Raw genomic sequence first — 25588 nt, forward strand, 5'->3', positions numbered from 1 at the left:
CGGCCGCTATCAGTTCTATTCCAGCTCATGCTGGCTTCTTTTTTAGTTGTACGTGGGAACCTCTGACAAGAACCTGCGGATGGTCGTGGGTTTCCTCCAGACTCTACCCGATTTCCTTCCACCATAATGCTGGCGGCCGTCGAATAAGTGAAATATTCTTGACTAAGGCGTAAAACAGCAATCAATTAAATAAATATTATACTGCATGTAAACTTTGCATGAGCTTTTATACGAACTTTGAGAATATCTAAATGGTGAAGAGTAAAGGAATTTTAATGTGAATACAGTTTCATTCTTATTCAAAATTTTCACACTTAATATTATAAATTAATGACAAGCTAATCATACTTTTCCACCCACCATAGTTCGTGCAGCATTATTTAGAGAAAAATTCTCATGATATACATAAATGGCTTACAAATAGTACTGTATGTAAAAACACACTGGAGGTCTATGTAAATTCCTGTCATTATTTCACACAACAATGTATTATAATAAAATTACCAAAAAGAGAAAGGACAAGATTATTTACCTAAGACTTAAATTCTTTCCTTAATTTGAGTATTTTAACAGGGACCAACAAATGTCCATGAATAGAAACTTGCTTCAAATATGAGAATTTACATAAACACATTTCAAAACAGAAAATGCTAGTGCACAACCAGGTGACACATTGCATCTCCACGCACACAACCAGTCAGTAAATTCTTACCCACACAAACAAGTACACATGTAAGAGCTGTGCTAAGGAGTGCTTCACTACTGACAGTGGCTTCACAGCTGAAAAGACGTTTTGTCTACACAAGGTGTACTTTAATGGTTATCTGGTATGCTGTCAATAATTGTATTTGTATACGTATCACAAGTGTATTGGCCTGCTTGAAAACTAACCACATCAACACAATGACAAGTTCAAGGTAAGCCTTTATCACACGAGGATTACGCTTCTCTCAATTTCAATACATATATACAGCAGATCACATTACAACTCATACACATAGGCTGACTAAATTGTAATTCTGAGCCCCCAATAGCTAACAGTTTACTCAAGGAATTTATAGAGACATTACAACCCATATATGCATCAATATCATGCCATGAGGCCACACATAGTTGATTTTTCGTTTCTTGTCACCAGTTCAGTTACCAAGCAGTAATGCAATGCCAGAATGCAGTGAACAACTCAATGCCTTTTCACCTCCACACATGGCGTGGTCATCTGTCATCAGATTTCGAGATATACACTTGAATCTTTTTTCTGAAAGACAGGCACAAGCACCTCTACAATTCTCTATAATATGTTAAAATTTTTTGAATTGTTTTCTGGTTAAAATCACTTGAACTAAATTAAGCATGTCTGCATGACAAGAAACACAGAAGCAAATGAACATGGCCTAAAGCTTGTTAAAAAAGGCCACATTTCTGATATATCTCTTCTTAATGAAGCTAGAGGCCCTCCATGGTTTTGTTGATATCCTGTCAGTGCAGCACAATGGCTCAGGAGCCTATCAACAATGCTAACACTGTGAGTTCAAGTCCAGCTCATATAGGCTTCCTCTCTGATCATGCATGGGAAGGTCTGCCAGCATGCCTCTGGCGAGTTGCCTCTCACCATAATGCGGGTCATTGTCGTACAAGTGAAATATTCTTGAATACAGCCAAAAACTCCAATGAAATAAATAAATAAAATAAATAAATCATGAGAAAATGAGATTTTATATCAGCAACAGTGTGAATTCTGACTTAGTACAAATACTGACAGAACATTACATGTCATGATGACCTGTCAAATACGTCAAACATTGGATCTCTATAGTTCATGTAACGTCAATCAGAAAGAACAATCTCTTCTTCTGACAAACTTGGACAACCATTTTCCTCACAGGACAATTTTTGTGTACACCGTTTGAATTATAAGATGCATGAATGGTAAACATTGTCTGCCTTACGAAAAGTCACTACAAGAAATGATCTCTTTTGTTCCCTCCTGCAATACATCATTGTTTCAGTACAGTTGGGCACAGCTAGCAAAGCAGCAGATCACAGACTGAGAATGCCGAAATTCAACAAACCATGGAACACAGTAAACACTGTGTGACTATGCCACTTAAATCTGTCAACAGCGTATCCATCTAACAGGTCAAATAGGGGCAGGCTACCAGCTCTTACAACCACAATGAACATTGTGAGAGTTACATTCTCCTGTAAAGTTCTCACCCAGTCGGCTGGTCTGTTTTCATTCGGGAAACATTGTTAGTACAATGGTCATCTGCAGTAACTGGTCATCAGTCACCTCTTCTGACCAGCAGTGGTTTCACTCCACCATAGATTTCTCGCAAAACACCCACTTTGGGAAGGGAATTCTGTAACAAAGTATTTCCATCATCAAATCAATGCAAATTCATTCATGCTAGCAGTTATAGCTACACACGCTCAAAGCTTACCCTGTGTAAGTACATGTATAGGTCTTCAGCTATGTAACAAGATGGACTTCATCATAAATATGTTCTTATTATATTAAAAAGAGTTACTAGTGATAATTCAGGAGAGTTATTCCAAAACAGAGTTACTAGTGATAATACAGGAGAGTTATTCCAGACATTTATATTAAACAGAGTTACTAGTGATAATTCAGGAGAGTTATTCCAGACATTTATATTAAACAGAGTTATTAGTGATAATTCAGGAGAGTTATTCCAGACATTTATAAACAAAAGTTTACTTCAGAACATTTTCCATGTGGTACTTTAAATATAAAATCACAGGACCTCACAATGGACATGGACAACAGCATGGACATGGAACAACTCTTCTTTCTATTTTGACACAGAAATAATCAAAAGTCATGATGAGGTCACCAAGGTCATTTTTAACGACGAGCAGAGCTAGCTGAGAATGAATGAATGCTTGTGGGTTTGATGTCCTACTTAACAATTTTTCAGTCATATGATGACGAGGAGTCATTAGGTGTGTGTACATATAATGTGTCTTTTTGTGGCGGGGCCAGTCTTGAGTCACTGAATTATCATGCCGAAGACACCAGACATGACACCTCACCCATTCATATTATACTGACACAGGGCCAACCAGCCCTGTTTGCTTGCTCTAGCGCCTCAGAGCTGAGCACTAAGCAAGGCAGCAAAATTTAAAAGTACCATTTTTAAAGTCTTTGGTACAACCCGACTACAAGGTGGACGCTCTAATCATTAGGCCAGCGCAACAGTCCAGCTAGCTGAGAGACTGAGGTTCACCCAAGGTCAGTAGCATCTTATGCAGATGCCAAGGCTCTGGAATGTTACAAGTACAGACCTAACAGAGCAGGGTATGGGCTGTCTATAACAACTTGAAGAACTATTTCCTTATATTTTTCAGAAAGTAAATCCTTATGCTTACTTACCATAAACAGGGGGAATAATCCATTTTCATCAGATCCAGGCCTAGGAGTCAATAGTACAGAGAGGTAACAGATGACTTGGTGCTGGAAGATTAAACAAACTGTAATCAAGCTGTGATTAAATACAGGCACGTGCTGCACTTCATCAGTCTGTGACAGTACAATCAAGAATGAGAAGCAAAGATTCCACTGCCTCATGTATTGACATGGTTAAGTTCTAGTAATGTACTGCAAATTACTTACTTGATTTGGTATATATACACTGTACTAGAGAGTGTAGTTTATAGTACATTGGTTAGGTTATAGTGGAGGACCAGGCATAGCAGAGACACTCCCACCCATGCACGAACCCCTTCTCATGTACCTCGCATAGCTCCATACTGCTTTGAAACCAACAGGTTCTTGATTCAAGCAGGCAACCCATTCTGTTAGGCAATGAGCCAACAAGCAACCTCACTGGTCAAATAAGCAACCTCACTGGTCAGACAAGCAACATCAGTGGTCAAACCATGAGTCAAAATGAGTCCCTACAGCAAACAGAATCCTCACTAATATACCATATTTTAGACTGTCTGATCTTTGGACAAACTTTTTAAACTCTGTGGACAATGGTTCACTGCCTTTGGCAACTCACATTTGGACAGTTACTTCCATGCTAAGACAGTACAATCTCAAGATTAGACCCTGCTACTTCAGTGGTCAAACATTAATTAGCTGAAGCCAGAACATTGCTTTTAAAGCTGACAGATTCAATGAGAACCAAGTGGCTGCCATAAATGGAATTGGAGTTAAAAGTGCTGAATGACAATATTATTATTATTATGGAGAAATTGGTAAAGAGTATTCAAGCCGATTGATTTTTTTTTTTTTTTGTTCGGCGTTTTAAAACTGTTTTCAACATTATTTCAGTCATATCACAACAGCGTATCCTTGCAGCAGGCTGATCCCAGTGCTCTCACAGACCCAATGCGCTGACAACAGACACCAAAAACCCAACCCTACCAAAGTATAACATGTCATTATAGACCCACCCGTATTTGACCAATCACTTCTAGTCCAGTGTAAAGTGTAAGTGTGATTCGTTGACACTTCTAAACTTGTAAAAGTGCAAGATCCATGAACACATAAACAAGTTCTAAAAATACACCTTATTCCCCTAGGGTTGTCTCAGGGAATTTAGAAACAAAATTGTTGTCCCAGAGACCTTTATAAACAACACATATATCATAAACACTGACAGCTTTGGAATACATGCATTAAATATACACTATAGAATTGAGGAACGAGAGGTAGGGCGACCTTTATGTATGTTACTAAAGGTGTTAAATATACTGTCTATTGAAGAATAATGCCAAAAACATGGCTCTGAGTTCAGTTCAATGGGTCAAAAGCCAAAGGGGCAAGAGGGTAAATATTTACATGACAAAGTGATACTGACAATAACGTGAAAAAACAACCCCAAACCAAGTCAATATATACACCAGAAACAAGAGGTGTTTGAGGAACTATGCATACGTGTGTGGGTCGTGACATATAAATACTGCAGGATATAATCCATGGAGTTTGAGAAAGGGCCAGTAGGCTCACAAATAGGAAAATTCTAATGCAAAACCGCACGTTAACCAGGGAGCTGTGACCTTTACGTGTATTACGTGCATTACTTAAGCAATGCCACAGAACTTGAATAAATGTGAATACACACACCCAAATCAAACACACAAACCTTCACGCCCACCTCCTCCCCCTCCCCCTCATTGTTCAAGCAGTAAAAAGAAAAGTGTATATTTGGGGAAATCAGTTCCTAATTGGGACGTGTAGCAATGGCAAATGGGTCAGCCTTCTAAAAAGGGAAGCAAATCTTGTAACTAATAAAACAGCAGTGGCCTCTATCTAACAATGTCAGGTTTTATTATTCATGATTTCTGGTGTTGGTATTGAAATCAGTGGTATTGTTATTTAAGTAGGTAGAGGGCACTGTTGTTTTATCAGTTATAAGATTTGCTTCCCTTTGAACAGGGCTGGCAGACCCCATTAGGACAAAATTTCAGCCCTTGGAGCGTAAACAGCTTACACCCTAAAATGTAACCTCAGTCTGCCCCCACACCCACTAAAACAGTAACTACAGCAATTATATCTCAGATCAGACGAAAAACTAACAAATTCACCGTCACTAAAAATAAGACCATTTAGTACTAGGCTTGCTGGCAACTAGACAAAGTATTTCCTTCAATCATAAAAAAAACAGAATAAATTACACATATGTATTTATTTACTGAATGCCACACTCAAGTCGTACGAAACAATTTTTCAGTCATATTAGGAATCCTTAGAGTGCATGCAATGTGCTGCTCTTTTATCTAATGCTGCTTCACTGAGACGCCTTACCGAGAGCAAGTAAGTCACCCCACCCGAGCCATTATACTGATACGGGTCAACCAGTCGTTGCACTATCTCCTTCATGCTGAACACCAAGCAAGGAAGTTACAAATTCCTCTTTTAAGGTTTTAGGTGTGACTCCCCCCACAATTAATCCTGGATTTACTGCTCCCGAAGCGAACGTTCTACCAACTGTGCTATCAGGGCAGGTTCCTTTGACAAGCAATTGATAAACATAAACACATGTGGGGTCATGCATGCAGATATGCACACCATATTGGTGGGAAACCAGCTTCAATGAAATGTTGACCCCTCACTGTCACTATTAAAGGCCACACAAACAGCGACGAGTAGATCTGCAAATTCCATGTCTAAAGCCGGGTTTGATCTTGCACCTCTTATGTCCTGACGATAGAAAGGCAAGCACCTTAACCACTTAACCATGCCACACTACACATCTATCACCTCCTCAAAAGAGACTGCAGTGAAAGGTTTGCATCTAAAATACTCTATAAGACTTGAGGCTCTTACGTATATTGTTAATCTTCAGATAAGCTGTGACATACGTACAGAAATCTCAAGCTAGGGTGCATCAGCAGCCGTGAGGAAGCAGTCATCGTATGGGAGGTACTGTGTGCGATGTAAAGCATGATAACGTATTAGAGGTAATGTGTGCGATGTAAAGCATGACGACGATTGGGAGGTAATATGTGCAATGTAAAGCATGACGATGCATGGGAGGTAATGTGTGCCATATAAAGCATGATGATGTATGGGAGGTAATGTGTGCCATATAAAGCATGACGATGCATGGGAGGTACTGTGTGCCATATAAAGCATGATGATGTATGGGAGGTAATGTGTGAGATGTAAAGCATTATGACGTATGGGAGGTAATGTGTGCGATGTAAAGCCTGATGACGTATGGGAGGTAATGTGTGCGATGTAAAGCCTGATGACGCATGGGTGGTAATGTGTGCGATGTAAAGCATGATGACGTATGGGGGGTAATCTGTGCGATGTAAAGCATGACGACGTATGGAAGGTAATGTGCGCGATGTAAAACATGATGACATATGGAAGGTAATGTGCGTGATGTAAAACATGATGACGTATGGGAGGTAATGTGTGCGATGTAAACCATGATGACATATGGAAGGTAATGTGCGCGATGTAAACATGATGACGTATGGAAGGTAATGTGCGCGATGTAAAACATGATGACATATGGAAGGTAATGTGCGCGATGTAAACATGATGAATTATGTTCTTATAAATCACGGGGGCCTCCGTGGCTCAGTTGGTTAGCGCACCAGCGCAGCGTAATGACCCAGGAGCCTCTCACCAATGCGGTCGCTGCGAGTTCAGCTCCTGCTGGCTTCCTCTCCAGCTGTACATGGGAAGGTTTGCCAGCAACCTGTGGATGGCCGTGGGTTTCCACAGGGCGCTGCTGGTTTCCACCCACCATAATGCTGGCCACTGTCGTATAAGTGAAATATTCTTGTGTACGGCGTAAAACATATCAATCCAACAAAAAAATAAATAGAATAAATATAAATCACCGAGAATAATCCCAAGATAAATAAACAATGTAACCATTTGTGTTTTAAACACATTCCACAGTACGGGATGATTAACCTACAGAAATAGACCCACTCGATATATATAATAAAGTGACAATATTTTTAGATCACTGATTACTCATCTTTCTCCTGTCCTTATTTCACCTCAGCCTGCAAATATTCAAGTGTAAAAAATCTCCATACCCGACCAGTTCATTTCAGTGACATACATGTATGTGTAGGCTATATATAGGACCACTATCACTATACCTCCATTAACTACAGTTCAACCTGTTTTTACACCCTTTAGGCCTATATCCATTCTGTTGGGATTAATCCATTCAGCAGTTAAAAGTGAAAAAAAAACAAAAACAAGAAATCTCTTTCAGCAGAAAGATAAAAACAGGAAATATCAAAATGAATTCAAAACCATATCTTTACTTAATTTATTCGCTTGGCTTATTTGCTTATTTGATTGGTGTTTTACGCTCTACTGAAGAATATTTGACCTATATGATGGCGGCCAGCAATATGGTGGGAGGAAGCCTTGCAGAGCAAGGGGAAACGCACAACCTTCGTAGGTTGTTGACAAGACCCTCCCACATACAACTGGAGATGGAGCCAGCTTGAAATGGACTCACAGCATCATTTGATTTGATTGGTGTTTATAGATAGCATATCTGGAGTAAACCACCACCCTTCTCCAACTATCCCAAATCTCAAACTTAAAGCTGAAGCCAAACCAACAAAGGCTGGATTAGAACATGCCACCTCAAATATGAGCTCAAGGGCCTGACAGTCACAAAAGCCCAGCACTTAGCCTTTGCCAGCCAACAACTTTACTGTACCCAAATTCTTCTCATTTTGGGCTTAGATATTAGTAGTGCTGAAAGCTGAACATTACAATTCTTTTCCAGCTTTTTGGAAAAGTAAATATATGAGCATGTTGTTCATTAGATGGTCTAATCATGTGTTAAAATAGAAACTAAATAATGCTGGTACGGTTACATGTATATTGGCTAAAAGGAGCCGACCTGGTGTCCATGAAAAATTAGAAGAAATAGGGTATTTCTAAAAATTATTTTTTCATGGACTAAAATGCACTTTTTGATTTTTGTTTTTGATTGCAAGGCAAGATTTATTGACCACAATTTTTTCAACCTAATCTTGGCTTTTCATGACAGACTAATGAGTACGCATTACAGGAGTGAAAGAACTTATCCCAAGAAAGAAAAAAAGGAGAGAAATACCCATATATACAAAAAACAGGCTTTGCGGGCTTGTTGAATTTAAATCTGATGACCTATCACTTCAGCCACAAACTGGTTAGTATGTCAATCCGTAATTATATACAGATATTATCATGCTTGACCGGTCAAAAGATGCCCTACTACCTGCACTAGCAGTCAGCACTCTAACTAAAGTTTGTGTACTCCTATATAGATATACACCTCTTATCTCTTAGTAAATGAAGTGAACCAGACAGCTCAGGTTCAAACAGTCAGCTCATTCCCGCACTACCCCTTCCCTCACAACACACACACAAAAAGAAACTATATCACACGTTAGTATAGCATAATGACAGAGGAGCCTCTCACCAATGCAGTCCAGCTCATGCTGGCTTCTTCAGCATAACGCTGATGACACTCATATAAGCAAAATTATACTGAGTGTGGCTCAAAATGCCTGTCCGATAAATAAACTGCTAACCTGCTAATCAGCTAATCCACATTTACTACAGAGAAGGCCCTAACTCAGAGAGCAAGTCCCTGACTGATAGAGCAGGCCCCTGACTGATAGAGCAGGCCCCTGACTGACAGAGCAGGCCCCTGACTAGGGAAACAGGGCCATTAATGATGGAGAGAGCAGACCCCTGACCGAGAGAACTGGTCTGTGAATGAGGCAGCAGGCCCCAGATTGACAGAGCAAGCCCCTGACTGAAACAGCAGGCCCCTGGCTGAGAGAACTGGCAACTGGATGAGAAAGTAAACCCCTGAATGAGAAAGCAGGTCCCTGAATGAGAGAGCAGGCCCCTGAATGAGAGAACAGGCCCCTGGATGAGAGAGCAGGCACCTAAGTGAGAGACCAGGCCCCTGAATGAGAAGCAGACCGTTGAATGAGGGAGCATGCGCATAAATGAGGTAACAGACCCAAGAAATTGGCTGTGAAGTTTTAATATTGTTAAGGATAGCAATGGTGACCGTGTATCATGAAACAAAACCATCTTGAGTTTACTCCAAGATCCACCCATTAACAAAAATGCTTCATCAGGCATAAGCCATCAGACATGTATTAGGCATATGGTTTTGAAATGAAAATACAGGGAGAATAAATGTTTTGATTTGAGCCATGACCAAGTACAACAGCCTTTCTGTCTGTCCCAAATCTTTATCACTTTCTTTCTTTTTTCATGGTTGACAAGATGTCACATGAGAATGGATAAGCAAATGAGAAGTTCACTGAATAAAAACACAGAACAAACTCAGTAGTAAAGACGTTTCCCTGTCATTTTGCCATTACTGCGAAGGAGACAAACTGCCATTCTCAGTTCTCTGAACCCAAAGTCACTGGGTTGTACAAGTATGAAACTGAAACTGTAGGTTGAAAACTCTTCAAGATTTCTTCTTAACAAGGATAAGTGTGATGTTCAGGATATTCAAGATGGCTGACAGCTGTGATGAACAACCAATCTTAATGGTCCTCTCACTGACCCACGGTTAAACACAAACATTTCAAACTGTTAAAATATATCTTGTTCACATAGACGAACTCACAGACAGACATAAAAAGATAAAGATGGTGGGGAAAAAATTAGAAAGTAAGAGAGAAAAACATCACAGCCATCAGCTTTCTTAGACTTAATCCCTCCAGGTAGTCTTTCTGTTGCAATACCAACTCTCTGCCATGTCCTACACAGACAATAATATACTAAATAGTCTGGGCTAAAATAAAGCTCAAAAGATTATGATCATTCATGTTCATATAACATGTCCTTATAACGGTCTTAAATCTCATAACTATTTAGTATGTGATCCACATCAAATGATTTTTCCTCTTAACCAAGGGAGATAAATCATCCTTTACTAGATTAAGGCCTATCAAAAGTTAAGTGACCTTTATTTAAGGCCACTGGAAAAGGTACAAGGCAATCTTGTTCCACACAGTGATTGCTGGCTATATTGATGCTTGTAAATGCCACTTAGCTCAAATCTTAAACAGAGAGACATACTACATACTTTTTGTCTTGAATATCAAATGAAGTAACGAAAGACAGCTTGAAAAATAACTGTTGTCAGAATCCCACCAGCTCACCAATGTAGACACACAGGAATTACTGATAACACTATACCTAAACCAGACTATATATGAGCCAAAAACTACATCTGACTACTAATCACAAAATGAACAAGAGTTATATAAGTGCTCCAGGTCATCATTTCACCACACACTCTGAACAGCTAGTGCCCACAGTAAGCACAAACTTCACCTGAAGAAATCAAGGGTTCTGAGACTTTCATCAGCACAAGAAATAAGGTTTGGCAGATCAGCATTAGCTGTGACACTTCCAGTATAGGACTTAGTGTAGGCTTGTAGGTTGTAGGATGTCGGATGTAGGAAACAGGATGCAGGATGTAGGATACAGGATGCAGGATACAGGATATAGGATACAGGATTCAGGATGTAGGATTCAGGATGTAGGATACAGGATGTAGGATGCAGGATATGGGATGCAGGATGTAGGATACAGGATTCAGGATGTACGATACAGGATGTAGGATGCAGGATGCAGAATGGATGCAGGATGTCAAAGATTTGCCTAACCCACAAATCCTAACAACAGAACTACAGAGCTACTTAGACGTAAGTGAATGCAAAACCATCCATCTTATCTGGTACCATAGAAAAAAAAAGCTGAACATCCACCAATATGTATACAAACAGGACTTGACAAGAAGAAGACTTGTCAGCAGTATACAGTATTCTTCCACATAAGTGTACAATGTAACGTTATATAGCTATGTACCTCCCCAATTTTGTTGAACATGAATAAAACTTGGATATGACCTATGCTTTACTTGTCATAGTGAAGCCATGTGTCAACTATCTATTGAATGCAATGAACTGTTCAAAAAAAGTCCAGAAAAATGTTTGTGAAAGACTGACAGGGTGCCAACCAACATGTATATGATCTGGATGTTGTATAGCTCTATACCATGCATACAATGGCAGTCATGAGCAGAGGAAACCAGAGTGCCCAGGGTTAAACAACTGACTGTCATGACTGTTAGCATGTCACTAAAGACACATACAGAAGGCACATGTATCTGGTAGGAACAAAAAGTTGCCTTCAACAAATGTACAAACGCTCACATAAGTGTTGCCAACTGGGTTTTATCAGCAAAGCGCCACAAACAGTGAGAGTATGGAATCCATACATTTCCTGTGCAAGACCAAAGAAATTTGACTAACTGAAATTTATTGCCATGTCCTGTATTTCTGCATCAAAGAACAAGACAATTGAAAATTGTATTCGGAATACAAACACAATATGTATAAATATGTAGGTCTTTTTATCAAATCGTTTCTCCACGTCAGAAAAATTCTACATTTATACCCATACAAGTGTAAACATATAAATTTTTTGGGGGGGGGGGGGCGTGGAAATGCTGTTTTGGAGTAGAGTCTTACCATTCTAATGCCTTCATTAATGACAATGTCCTTTACTTGAGCCATGTCCACAAACTGTGTTGCTGATCGACCAATCAGATATGTCGTCTTCACTTGGAGTCCGCATGACCTCAGCACCAGAATGCTTTCTACACAGGTCACAAAGCACAACAACAACAGTAACAGCCACTGTTATACCAGATATATACACATCACCAAGACCATAAATAAACTATACTGGCTACAAGAAGATGTGGACAAGACCAATAAAAATTCACTTAACCATGATAAATTAATGAAGAAGAATTTTCTCAGAAGGCTGGAAAGGAAATTCAAATTCATGTACTTCATGATTAATTGCAAAACCAATCACATGTTGCAGTAAATGTTATATCGTGCTGTACTGAAAGTTCAGCTCACATTATCAGTGATCAATATATTAATTTCCATCCAAATCGTTCATACAGGAACAGGATAATTCCAAATTCATTTCATTTTGTATTTCAATATGTATTTTATTTGAATAGCATTTCACTAATTCATAAATAACATAACAACCGTCTGGTTTATAGGCAGGGTACACCTGAGTACCCAGAGTAAACCATAGACCTTAGGCAAGTACCCAACAAACCCTCTATCTTCAAGCCACAGCCCGAGACAGCTCATACTTTACGGCAGTTATCACCAGACTGGGCAGTCAATATGACTTTCAAGCATGTTGAACATTAGACAACCAATGAGAACATCCTGTGTACTAACCTTCGGTAACTGTGAGAGTTAACTTCCACACCAACACCAGTAGCAGTACTACGGGCACCCAGGCTGACCACTTTGGAAGCTGCAAGACAAAGAAATAAAAGGTACCATGAATTTTCCTTCATGGTTATGGTAATGATGATTCAAAGGTACATATTTACTTAATTATACATGGTGTAATTGGATTAATACTCATGAATTTTTCACTTTCTTCACAATATGATGGTACACAGGTTAACGGATGGAGGAAACCACAGTGTCAATCCAGAGGATCAAATGTCCTCACTTTAGGCTGCAGCCAGTGAGAGCTGGAAATGAACATGCGATCTTATTGGTCAAGGAGTAACAGTCTGGGTTATAACTGTGTGAGCCAATAACTTCCCATCATGTAAAATGAAGACTGAGTACTGACTGAGACTGAGCATGAAGGTCGATAAAGTGAGTGAGTGAGTGAATGCTTGGGGTTTAACGTCGTACTCAACTATTTTTCAGTCATATGACGATGAAGGAATCCTTAGGGTGCATGTACGTGTAATGTGCCTCCTTGTTGCAGGACGGATTTCCGCCACTCTTTTATTTAGTGCTGCTTCACTGAGACGACTTACCGAAGGCAAGTAAGTCGCCCCGCCCGAGCCATTATACTGATATGGGTCAACCAGCCTTTGCACTATCCCCTTCATGCTGAACGCCAAGCAAGGAAGTTACAACTTCCTCTTTTAAAGTCTTAGGTGTGACTCGATCAAGGATTGATCCTGGATCTACCGCTTCAGACGCGGACGCTCTACCGTGCTTCTGGGCCGTGAAGGTCGATAAATACATAGATATATGCACCATTGGCAAAATTCTAAGAAATAAGAGAAGTCATAAGAGAATTTCTTCAATTGTTGCCGATGGGAGCAGAACATTAATCGGTGCTGACTGGTTGTTATTTACTGTGGGTCCCTTGTCAAGCTGGGGGTAAAAATCAAGAAATTGACCGGTGCGCGAATGTGTACCGGTATCAGCAGTATCTTGGACAACCAGTGTAATGTGCAATCAAGATCTAGACGCAGATTTGGGTTTGGATTTCATCAGTTTGAAAGAGCAGCCGTTTGCCATGACAGAAGAAAAGGCCGAGGGCAAGAAATGGATGCCTTGACTCAATATGAAATTGTGTCAAGTCAAAACTTTAAAACAGTCATATTGGGACTTGCATAGGGACTAGGGTGCCGCTAAATAAAACTGTTCTGGCAACATATATGTTGAGCAGAACAGGCTTACTGGAAAAATAAGCAAATCCACATTTCAGGGGTCTCAAAAGTTCATACAGGTTAGGATGAGACAGTGTGGGGGGACAATTAACGTGGCTAAACATGGTGAAAGGTGTGAATTTACTGCACTGGCAACATTGACTATGCATCTCGCATAACTGGATTCACTGGCTCATCAGAGCAGCAACTGTAAAATTGCGTCTTAGCCACATTAGTTTGCAAGAATCCTCACCTAAACACCTATGTGAACTCGCTGGGCTCCTGAAATGTAGATTCGACTTAATCTTAACATCTTGTCTCCTATTTTTATTTCAAAATTTGTTACTTTTCCCATATTAGGTCCATGACAATTAGATGTTCCTCTACCATGTAATGTCTGGAACGAAACAGGTTTTTCAGCCTGGGCCTTACAAGGCTTTTGACTTAATTTAATGATCCATGTACCGTGTATGACTTATTGTACAAATGATGAAGTGACATATACCGCTTCCTGGAAGAATACACCAACCACACAAGTGGCTAAACAAAGGCAACATAGAAACCATTTTCCGACAGATATGGGCGCTTGTTTTAGGACATATTCCACACCATTTTCTCCATAGTTGTACCGAATTAACTTATTTTCGCTATTAGCATGCTTAGAATCTGACACACATGTGGGTCCCATGAATGCAACAAATCCGTTAGAGGGCGCTGTTTCTAAGCTACCAATACCATCCCTGTCACATTTCCGGATTTGTCGGTTAACTTGTCACCTTTTCTGCGGAGTTTTCTACACGATACACAAGCAAACGCAACCTTTTACAATACCTTTAGAATAACTGACGTATATGTTTGAAAGCATGGCTCTATCGTGTGGGGTTTTGCTACACGAGTTCTTTTGCTACTGTACAGATTGGAGATTGAACCCGTTGCACGATGGGTAAGTCTTTCGCCGGAATCGGAACGAGGCTGCGCGCATGTGGCCTCTTTCGCTGAACAGCCATCATGGGGTTCGCCAACATTTGGAATGCTCATCCAAAACGATTTGGTCCCGGCTCTAGGCATTGGTAAATAAGTTTGTAATTGGCAGAACTGATATTTGTTACCCCTTTTTGTAGATGTTTGTAGAAATCGTCTCATATGTGCGTTTAAATTGCCGACAAATGGGTGATGATGTTCAGCCTAGCACATCGCTACAACAACAACTGTAACTAGACATAAAGAGGATTCTGAGACTCGCTGTACCAGTAGTTTGAATGAACTGTAGATGTTTTGACGTTGAATGGATAAAAGTACAACTTGGCATTGACCGTTTCTGTTATGAGATTGAATATCATTCAAAATGCACGAATATCATTCAAAGCACTTCTCAGTTTGTATGAGGAAAAGAATATCGAAAAAGCTTGAGTCACAATTGACATCATGAACTCTACAATGAGTTTATTAAGTCAGACGATCCACTGCTAATTCTTGAAAGTGTAACGTTTGGCCACAAGACACTTAACCTCACAAACCATGTGACAGTTTCAAACACAACAAGAAAACACCTAACTGGGTATCTGCCTCTATGGCTAAAAGAAGATTGTGTGGCTTCATTTTGAAAATACATATTATAATGTATTTATTTACTTGATTTTTATTAACCGATAGTCAAATACCCAAACTCAGAGCCCGGCAGTTCTGCAGGGTTCAATGGCGGCTCAAAGCAACTTCCTATGATATATCTGTATACTAGCCGCAGCTGGTCTGATGGTTACTGAATCAACATAGGTACCATCATATCAAATTTTACCCAGTTCAGTGGCATAAGTTGACCCTTGCACCTATCAGTTTAGCATACATGATAAGCATCATCACTGCTGTTCTTCACATTAAGCAGAAACACTAAGGAAGCCGGCTCTCAAACATGCCAAATCACATTTTCCCCACATTGCTGCTGTGGCTCAATAGGAATGAAATATACCACACTTACTGACCTGAATAGGCCACTGATCACCATGTTGGAACTTGCATTATTGACATTCTTTTGCCGACCAGTGAGTTGATGAACATTCTGAGCGCACCAGTGTGGTGAGTGTAAGGTACATCACTCAAATACCTAGAAGCCCCTAATCAATCATTATAAAGAGAGAGCAGAGATAAAATGTATAAGTAAAAAGTGCTTTTGGAGATATGACTTTGAGGTGTATTTTTTAACCACCAATAAATTCAAACTGGGTTTGGAAGTTGATTCTTTTAGTGTTGGTGTGCTATCAACTATCAGATCATCAAATATCACCAAATATAACCACAATCGACAAGAAATATTATTGAACAAACTCTCGTTGAAAATATTCGGCTGTATTCATCAGGTGTGCTTGTGTAGTTCATGGTGACCAGCTCAGACCTGTAATGAGTACTAAGTTTGGCATGCCTACTGGTTTGTCAGTAGTGTGAACATTACAGGAACTAAACTGCATTACGTTGGAATTATAACTGTGGTCATAGGTAAAACGTGATACAAATGTAACCAGAATTTTGGAAACTTCAAACTCCAAAATAATTGTTTGAACTTGTCTGTGTTGTACATGCATATATTTGTGTTGTACTGGTAAGTCTGCCATGATTATCGTGACTGAAGTTAAACTTCTTCTTACCTGTAGTACATTTATTCCAACTGATTCTTGTCTTTGAATTTTACAATTAGTATTTAATTTTGACTGCACACATTCGTTTATCTCCTTACAGCCGAGTATGCAACAACAGCCATGGTTTAATTAGGAAGTACAAGCTGAACATTTGCCGGCGTTGTTTCAGGCAGTATGCACCAGATATTGGATTTAAGAAGGTAAAAAGTTAACCTTGTAACTTCGTGATAATTTCGATTTGGTAAATTCACTACTTTATGAGATAGAAAAAGGAAGATTTTCAGCACCCTTTTAATTTGGGTGCTTGTTTAATATTGGTTTCAAAAAAGGCCTGTTTATGACCAGATGTGAGAAACAATTTGCTTCTGTTTTTCTTAGATACATAAATGTACGTATTGTAAAATGTGAGTATTGTAAAATGTGATTCTGTAACCAGCAACACAACTTGTTTGACACCCGTTAAAGACATTCTTGGCCCACATCCAAGAACCCTTATTCCAGAATTTTCGCATTTTTTTCGCAGCATGGTTAAATTGCTTTGTTGCAACCCATCATGTAGTGACAATGTCACGTGTACCTTCTCCCTCAAAATGGATGGCTGTGTTATATTATGGTTACAAACTGAATGGAATCATCAGATATGTGTCAAATTCTGTTGAAATAAATTGTAGTTTATGCAAAGTGCAATGATTTCCTGGAAACATCAATTGGTTTGACAATAGCCTATCGTATTAAGTCAGGTAAAAAATGGCTGTTTTGACACATCCATTGGACTACGACTTTACCGAGTAACCAGCTTGTTTGGACATAGGCACCAAAATAATGTGCCATCATTTCTCGTATTTATGATGGCTTTTCAGAGTTATTCGTGAGGATAGTGTCCACCCAGCTACAATCAAAATTGTCCTTTGCCATATAAGCTAAAATGTGGTTTTTAAATCTGATAACGTACACCTTGATACAGTATGATACAGTGCTGAAGAGAAAATATACTCCGTCATGTCAGTAATATTGTGACATTGCACGTGTAGCAGATACATAATCAAGACAAATTATGCAAGTTCCAGGTTGAGACTAAGTTATCTTGGGCCAATATCAGCTACCATATTTGATATCACCTCTGATCAATTGGTTAAATAAATGATTGTGGACATTTTGGTTACCATGTGCCAGACAACCATCTTTTCGTCTTCATCGCTGTGCGTTCAAGTCCAGCTCATGCTGGCTTCCTCTCCGGCCGGGAAGTGGGTAGGTCTGGCAGCAACCTGCGGATGATCGTGGGTTTCCCCCGGCCTATGCCCGGTTTCCACCCACCATAATGCTGGCCGCTGTCGTATAAGTGAAATAAAACACCAATGAAATAAATAAATAAATTTTCGTCTTCATTATATTACAAGTTTGACTCCTATACGGGGATTTTTTTTTCTGTTCACAGCTGGATTAAGATTATTTCCCTTGATGGAGGGATGGGATTGTGTGGCTGAAGGAATGATGTCCCAGGGGCAGACACAACCAGCCAGTCATGATGTCTGATCAAACCTTGAACTGTTTACCAGGATTGTACAGATGTCTTGAATGTGCAGACTTTGAGCTGTTCATCAATATCTAACATGTAGTCCTCGCCCAATAAATCTTATTTCCTCCATCACATCTGTGGATTTGTATTTTGTTTTCAGACAAAAATTTAAGAATTACTAGTTTGCAAACCTAATGAGGTATGCTAAGTAGTTCTGTCCAAGATGTACAGGATTTCTTCAAACCAGAAGCTTGACAGCTTCATGTATTAGAAATATATTTTTTAATTTATAAACATGAACTTCATGTTTGTTTATAACATTAGTCTACGAAACACTGATATATAAAGCAGTCATACAATCAATGGCGGGAGTTAGCCTTGGCCAAGAGACAAAAATCCTGACCTTCAGGAAGTTCAATTGAGTGAAGTAAGCAAAAGGTTTGTGTTAAACCATGCCTTTTATATAAAATGGAGAGTGGGTTGTCTATAAATCACTTGGTCACACCAGGCTTCGGTTCAGCCTCATTTAGTACGCCATTTTCCAGATTCCACTGCCTTTATTGCAGTTGGGTCCAGTTAAAAGTAAGCCCTTGTGTTGCCTTCAAATGAAGTTTGCTAGAGACCACTAAGCTTCAACGAATCTGACATGTCACAGGGGGTTGTTGAACAGTTAGTTGCAAGGTCATTGGTTTGTTCGAGTACCCGCCATCCATTGGCTGCCATTATATATATATATATATATATATATATATATATATATATATACATATAAAGGTTGTAGATATGACGTCAATACGGCGAGATGTGGCGATAAATCGTAACAACCAATTGTGCCAACCTGCATTGACAAACGGATACATCGTATGCTGGATCAATTGGCTTCTAGCTATCACAAGCGGATGTATTTGAACTGGAGCCTTCATGGTCAGGTACCGGCCCCAATAGCGCAGTTGGCAGAGCGTCCGCTTCGGGAGCGGTAGATCCAGGGTTAACCCAGGGTTTAGTCTCAACTAAGACTTTAAAAGAGGAAGTTGTAACTTCCTCGCTTGGCGTTCAGCATGAAGAGGAGAGTGCAACGACTCATATCAGTATAATGGCTCGGGCGGAGCGGCTTACTTGCCTTCGGTAAGGCGTCTCGGTGAAGTAGCACTAGATAAAAGAGTGGTGGAAATCGTCCTGCAACAAGGGAGCACATTACATGCACTCTAAGGATTCTTTCGTCGTCATATGACTGAAAAATCGTTAAGTATGACGTTAAACCCCAAGCACTCACTCATGATCATGATCAGCCTTGAAAAACGCTCGTGAACGATGCGTATGATAAGCCGGAGTTGATTTTATCATCATCTTGAATCATTGCATTAAAGGTGTTTGTTGCTGAATGTTGTTGTCACGGGTTGGGTTTATAAACTCTCCGTGCAACGAAGTGGAGAGAGAGTGACGTGCAGACAAACCTTTACGAATATGGAAGATGCATAAGCACATTTGTTAAGTGCTGCTTGTGTGCAAATTAAACTTGGACCTCGTGACCGGCGCCCAGTAAAAAAACACATTTTGAGACTCTGCAAGGTTCCTGGAAAAACGGAATTTCTGTGTTAGTGTCCGGCTAAGCTTTCTTTTCTAGTTCACTTTTACTGTAATTCGCCAAATTATTATCAAACTGCATGTACAGTCACCACTCTGGCATAACTTCAAGTGAGGGAAATACAAAAATTCAGTAATTTGACACGTCCATTATATCCATCAAATCAAGGAAGTTCAAATCGTTATCAGGGAATCATGTTCTTACAGTTGGTGGAATTACACTTTTTGTACGAACATGTAAGGCGATGGAGGTAAGTTTCCTGTAAGCTAACTAGATGTATTCATGTCCAGTGGTGTCCAGGTTCTTCTATTCTGATCTGCTGACTTGCTGAATAAAATCAATCGATCAGTCCGTGTTTCGTGTTTGATGCATTTACAAATTGGTGGATCCTCGTAAATGTACGGGCGACTTTGTGACATGAATTCAACAAATCTGACTTGCTCTGGCATGCAACATAATCGTTGATGAACTATACATAAAATACAGGTACGTAAGATGTTAAACTGAACATCTAGAATCAAGAATCCAGAAACCTGGCTAGAATCAAGTAAAGGATATACAGAACCCCTTTGAGACCTGGGGTATGGACTTTTCTTTTTTTTTTTTTTTTTCACATTTTGTCTTCCCTCTCACCTAGAACTAATATAACAGTTATATTAGTTCTAGCTCTCACTTAAAGATGAAAACCAAATTCAAACTGTAAATACTTTAAATTTGACAAAAAGTATTGTTGTCTAGCAAGGCAGTCGTATTTTGTCAATTCCCTTCTGATTAGGAGAATTGGCTCACTAGGGTGGGAAAGTTGTTACCTGTTTTGAAAACATATATACACAAACAACTGTTACTCTTAAAAAACGAAAGCTTCATTTTGTCGCAATATTTCAGCATTTTTTTTTTCTGCCATCATTTCTGTTGATGGAAAAATGATGGAGATATTGAGTTAAAATGAGGCTTTCATTTTTGGGAGTAACAATACTTGTGTATCACGTGAAATTTATCAGTGGATGTAGGCCATGCTAAACTGTGCTTACCGAATTGCATCCTGTTGCAATTTGTCTATAGTGTGCACCACTGCTTGTGTAGACCACTGCCAATGGTGATATTGTGGGTCTTGTATGTTAACAAGATCAACAGTCCAGTTGCTGCCTTCCTGTCCGGCCCCACGTGGGAGGGTCTGGCATCAACCTACGAATGGTCAACAATTAACTTCGGTCCGGTTTCCTCCCATCATGAAATATTCTAGAATACCGATACAGTGTGAAACTGACATCAGTCAAACGAATGGCACGGTACCATCGGCGGAGCTTTCAAAATTTTATGTAAGTAGGTCGATTTATTCATATTTTTAGTGGAGGCGGAACAACTCTTGATTTATAGCCATTTGCAAACGAAATAATGACTAATTTGAGGCACACATGAGGCTCTTCCAGGCATTTTGGTCATTTTCTCTCATTTTGTTGTTGAGACCATCTGCTGGAATGCTTTTAGTTTTCAATAATTTGGTATACATAGATCTAAATACCAAAGATAAAAACGGCACGTATAGTTTTAAAGATGTTAGTAAAAGAGTATGGATTTGGAAAAGTTTTAACTTTAATGATCATTCAGAAAAATGTAGGATAAATGTTAAAAATAGTTTTTTTAGTGAAAACAGTTAATTATTCACTTGAACAATATACAATATTTGCAAACAGATTATTTTTTACAATTTTTTCTGTTATTTTCGTTTACTTCAGTACGTTAGCTTATATACACACACACATGTATATACGCCACAAACACACACACACATATGACTGTACGATCAATGTTTTGGGCTATACACAAGGAAAATGTGGAATTTTGCTACACTGCAGGGATTATATATAGTATTAAGTTTCCCTAGGGATGAAAACCATGTTCCTACAGTTACAGTTGCATGTCGAAATTGATTTATCATATTGTGGTAGGTCTTAACATGTAATTAGTACACGTATCACGGTGTTTTACTCTTTAGGTTTCCGGGCGTTAAAATTTGTGTGTCTTATATTTTGGCTCTTTAGTGAAATAGGTAGGGAATTATAATTTATATTTTATGGTGACGATGAAGATGAATATGGATAGGCATATATATATATATACTTGTCTGTGATAGGCAACGTTTTGAAAATTCCATAAAATCGTTCATCTACAAATCTGTTTGGTCAGGTGATAACAGGATTATTTTGACGTTGATCAATAGCTTGTATAACAGATTCTAAAATGCGCCCTGGTCCGCGGCTGCGTTTGATTGACGCTCGAAAGTTTAAGCAGAAATAATTTATAAACAAATCTCAATTTGGGGCATGATGTCGGCTTAATCGAATAATATCATGATATATCGTTTCCTGTATGATTTTACAATTGGTCTTTTGATGGTAATAACCCTTAATTTTACACAGTTCGTTTAAAGGAGCGTGCTTAGTGTTTTACGTTATACTTATATATTTTTCATTTATATGACGACCAGGAGTCGTTAGGTGTGTGTACATATACTGTGTCTGCTTGTGGCAGGTCAAAGTGCTGCCGCCACTGCATGAAGTATCATGCCGATGACACCAGACATGACACCCGACCCAGTCACATTATACCCAGTCATGTTATATATAGTCACAAATACCATTTTTAAAGGTTTTGGTGTGACGTCGACCCGACCCGGGTTTGATCTTCGCATCAGTTGTGAAATCATGCGTGTATGGGTGCAATTGAACAATGTAGCCACTGAACCCTTCTTCTTGTATACACTGCAACTGTTATCCTCTCATGTACAACTCATCCACATGTTGTACACTGTCATTTCTAAACCTGAACTTTGTCTCAATCAAAACGCATGCGTTGTTCGTCTTTTGTAGCCAAACTCTTGAGAATCTTGAGAATATGAATAAATTAATTTCACCCAAAACCTCACCATAGCGATCATTTATTTCATTTAGACCGTTCAATGAACCTGTATTTGCTTGTGTGTGTGTGTGTGTGTGTGTGTGTGTGTGTGTGTGTGTGTGTGTCTTTTGTTTTTTTTTTTTTTTCTTCTTCTTTTCATACTTATTCTTTTTTTATTGGGGTTAATTTGATGCTTTGTGTATTTCACTTATTCCTCGACAGACAGGTTTCTGCATGGGTCAATCTCACTGTGAGGCCACTTCTCTCTTCCATATGCTGACGTGTTGCTAACTAATTACAGTTAGCCTTAGGAGCAGTTATTAGATCTATTACTTAAGTCAGATTTGCTTTAAGTGGACGAAACCGATGAGCGAATGCTGCAACCGAACCATGCAGAGAATTCGTTAAAATATCTACTGTGTGTACTGGTGAAACAAAAATCTATATTATATATAGGACATTGTTTCAAAATTGAAAACATTAAATTTATTCAAAGAAATCTGTTTGAGCACTTACATGAGGTACTAATTACCGCACTTAACACGGAATCGGTTTCAAGCTCTTAACATGGCCAGAATGAAGTTCGTTTAACGTTCAACTTGGACATTGCTTCATATAGCTTTTTACCGACACCTGCAAAAACTTCAAAATGGGTTTAACTCAGCTGATGCGGAAAAAATATTGTAATGTGTGTTACAAAAGAATTACGTTGGTACATTATAATGAGATGTTGATATGGACGAAGCATGTATAACACCCATGAACTTACGTTTACACGGTTACCGACATTGTGTCAGATGATATTATTTTGGGAACCTACGTCAGCCAAGTCATCAATCAGGACAAAAAAAGGGGGCATACCATCTATCATTGCTCGGCTTGGCAGGAAGCTTAGATATACGGGATACCATTCTCTCCATACCCTATCACTGACGTCGCCTATCATCCACATTGACGTAAACGTGCTCTGCATGTAAGCGATAAAACTTGGCCCTTCGGCAATACATCGTGTTAAAGGCGAGAAGAAAATAACAACAACTCCGACAGTCGGCCATAGGATGTATTACATATCGCAGTGCTCAAACTGACATTTAAAGCAAACATACCAATCTGTCGGTGAATGTTTTTGTTGGTATTCAAGAGCATTTCTTCCGTTTACCCCTCACTCCTCCATCCTCCCCATCCCTATAACGTAAGGCACCAATGAGAGAAACAGTAACTATAGTATACAATTATACCCGTTCCTGTCATATGGATATTTAACACAGAAAACATACCAGCACCGCGTCTGGTCTCCCAAATACCCACCTATAAAACTTACAGCCACCACAACAATCAAACGAATAAATAAGCACCAACAGATGGATATACATGAGAATTAATTTCTGTTTTGGGAAGTAAATTACAAGACATGGAGTAAACTGCCTTAATTTTTCCACCTACAAGGATGAAACGTGGGTTTCCTCCCACCATAATGCTGGCCACCGTCGTATAAGTGAAACATTCTGGAGTATGCCATAAAACACCAATCAAATAAATAAATAAATAAATAAATAAAAAGAATTTCATATGTTACCAATAAGAGTAGATTGACATTTTCAGCATTTTTATTTTTTGTATAAATAAAGAGGAACTCCTCCAAAATGAGGAAAGATCTCATGCCTGTACAGTATGTGTGGAATTGTAGCCTTTGCCACATGAAGACAATTTTAGCACGAAGCCATCTGATAGATAAACTCACCCAAAAGGTTCTCAATGCAGACAATGCCCCCTTCCCCCCTCCCTTGACAGGTGTAAAAAATCAAGAAAACTGGAATCTGTCATGTGTGGTATATGTATGATAACACTTCAGTTTTTCTGAAAAGAAATTAATCAAACTTTGTCCCATAAGGTGGACGAGTAAGTAAAAATCCATCATTTGAAAAACGCTAAACATTAAGAGAAATACAATATTTAAAGATCGTCTCCTACAATCTGTAAATAAAATATTCTGTGCATGAAAACATTTTCTTTTTTTTATCGACACCTAATTTGACCCATACAACAGAATTTAAACCTTGCAATTCATCTTATTAAGTTAAGAAAAATAAAGATGCCACTCTTTCCGCCCAATCTAACATTCTTTCTTCCAAATTTATATTTATGGGTCCAGTTGCACATGAGAGAGATCTGTTCAAGCAATTTTTAGCATCACCTACTAATGACAATCATTTCTGCCATATACCTTGCACATCTGTAATCATCTACAAGAGAAATACATTTTCCTGGCCATGACCACCCATTAAAGGAGAAGAAAACATAAAAATGCCAAAATCAATTTGAAATTTTTTTTCAAGAGAAAAGCATATTTGAAAATATTTTTATATGGTAGGTATTTGGGACCAACCTTTGGTGTTTATCGTTGTTGCATAATAATGTTCTAAATAAGGATATGATGCTTGTAAAATAATAAATTTATTTGAATGTAATTTTGTTGTTTATATCGAAACATATGCATTTAACCTAAATTATGATATTATTTATGAATATATTAAAAATATTAATAAGATCCAAAAGGAGGTTTAATACATTTGTTAGCTGAAAAGAACAAATTCTAGTGCAAAAATACTTATTAAACCTGTGTTACATCCTCACTTATAACATTATTAAACAGAGACTATAAATATCAAAAGGTGGTCCCAAATACCCACCATACAAAAATTATTTTCAAGTGTCTTTTTCTCCTTAAGGAAAAATCAGAAAAAATACTGAAAACCACATTTAGGAATAACTTTTTGCATTCTTTTATCTGAAGTTTGTCATTTTTATGTTTTATCCACCTTTAATACAGTATTATAAACTTTACACTCTTAAAGCATTGCCAAATCCTGCAGTATACAATGTACTTCCATTGGATTTGGAATCCAAAAAAAAATATACTGCCAAATATGGCCATGCTTTTGGAACGTATATAATCTTTGAAAGAAAGCCCAGG

The 25588-nt window shown here is 38.7% G+C and overlaps 1 protein-coding gene across 1 annotated transcript; it reads right to left on the reverse strand.

Moving 5' to 3' along the window:
- Nucleotides 1-261: 261 nt before the first annotated feature.
- On the reverse strand, nucleotides 262-14447 carry LOC135468013 (phosphatidylinositol N-acetylglucosaminyltransferase subunit H-like). Its single transcript, XM_064746012.1, has 5 exons — nucleotides 13362-14447; nucleotides 12760-12838; nucleotides 12022-12149; nucleotides 3398-3478; nucleotides 262-2363 (listed from the first exon to the last, which is right to left on the reverse strand). The coding sequence occupies exons 1-5, from the start codon at nucleotides 13434-13436 to the stop codon at nucleotides 2286-2288; spliced, it is 441 nt and encodes a 146-aa protein (XP_064602082.1). The 5' UTR covers nucleotides 13437-14447; the 3' UTR covers nucleotides 262-2285.
- Between the last annotated feature and the right edge of the window lie 11141 nt (nucleotides 14448-25588).

Source organism: Liolophura sinensis, chromosome 6 (genome assembly GCF_032854445.1).
Source record: "Liolophura sinensis isolate JHLJ2023 chromosome 6, CUHK_Ljap_v2, whole genome shotgun sequence".
In the NCBI taxonomy this organism is placed as follows: Eukaryota; Metazoa; Mollusca; class Polyplacophora; order Chitonida; family Chitonidae; genus Liolophura; species Liolophura sinensis.

Excerpts from the sequence above, each read along its gene's own strand:
- LOC135468013 (XM_064746012.1), bottom strand. The coding sequence starts at position 13,436 with ATGAAGGGGATAGTGCAAAGGCTGGTTGACCCATATCAGTATAATGGC. Across the intron at positions 12,839-13,361 it reads GGGCGACTTACTTGCCTTCG|CTTCCAAAGTGGTCAGCCTG; the intron begins GTAAGTCGTCTC and ends TTTGTCTTGCAG. Across the intron at positions 12,150-12,759 it reads AACTCTCACAGTTACCGAAG|AAAGCATTCTGGTGCTGAGG; the intron begins GTTAGTACACAG and ends TGACCTGTGTAG.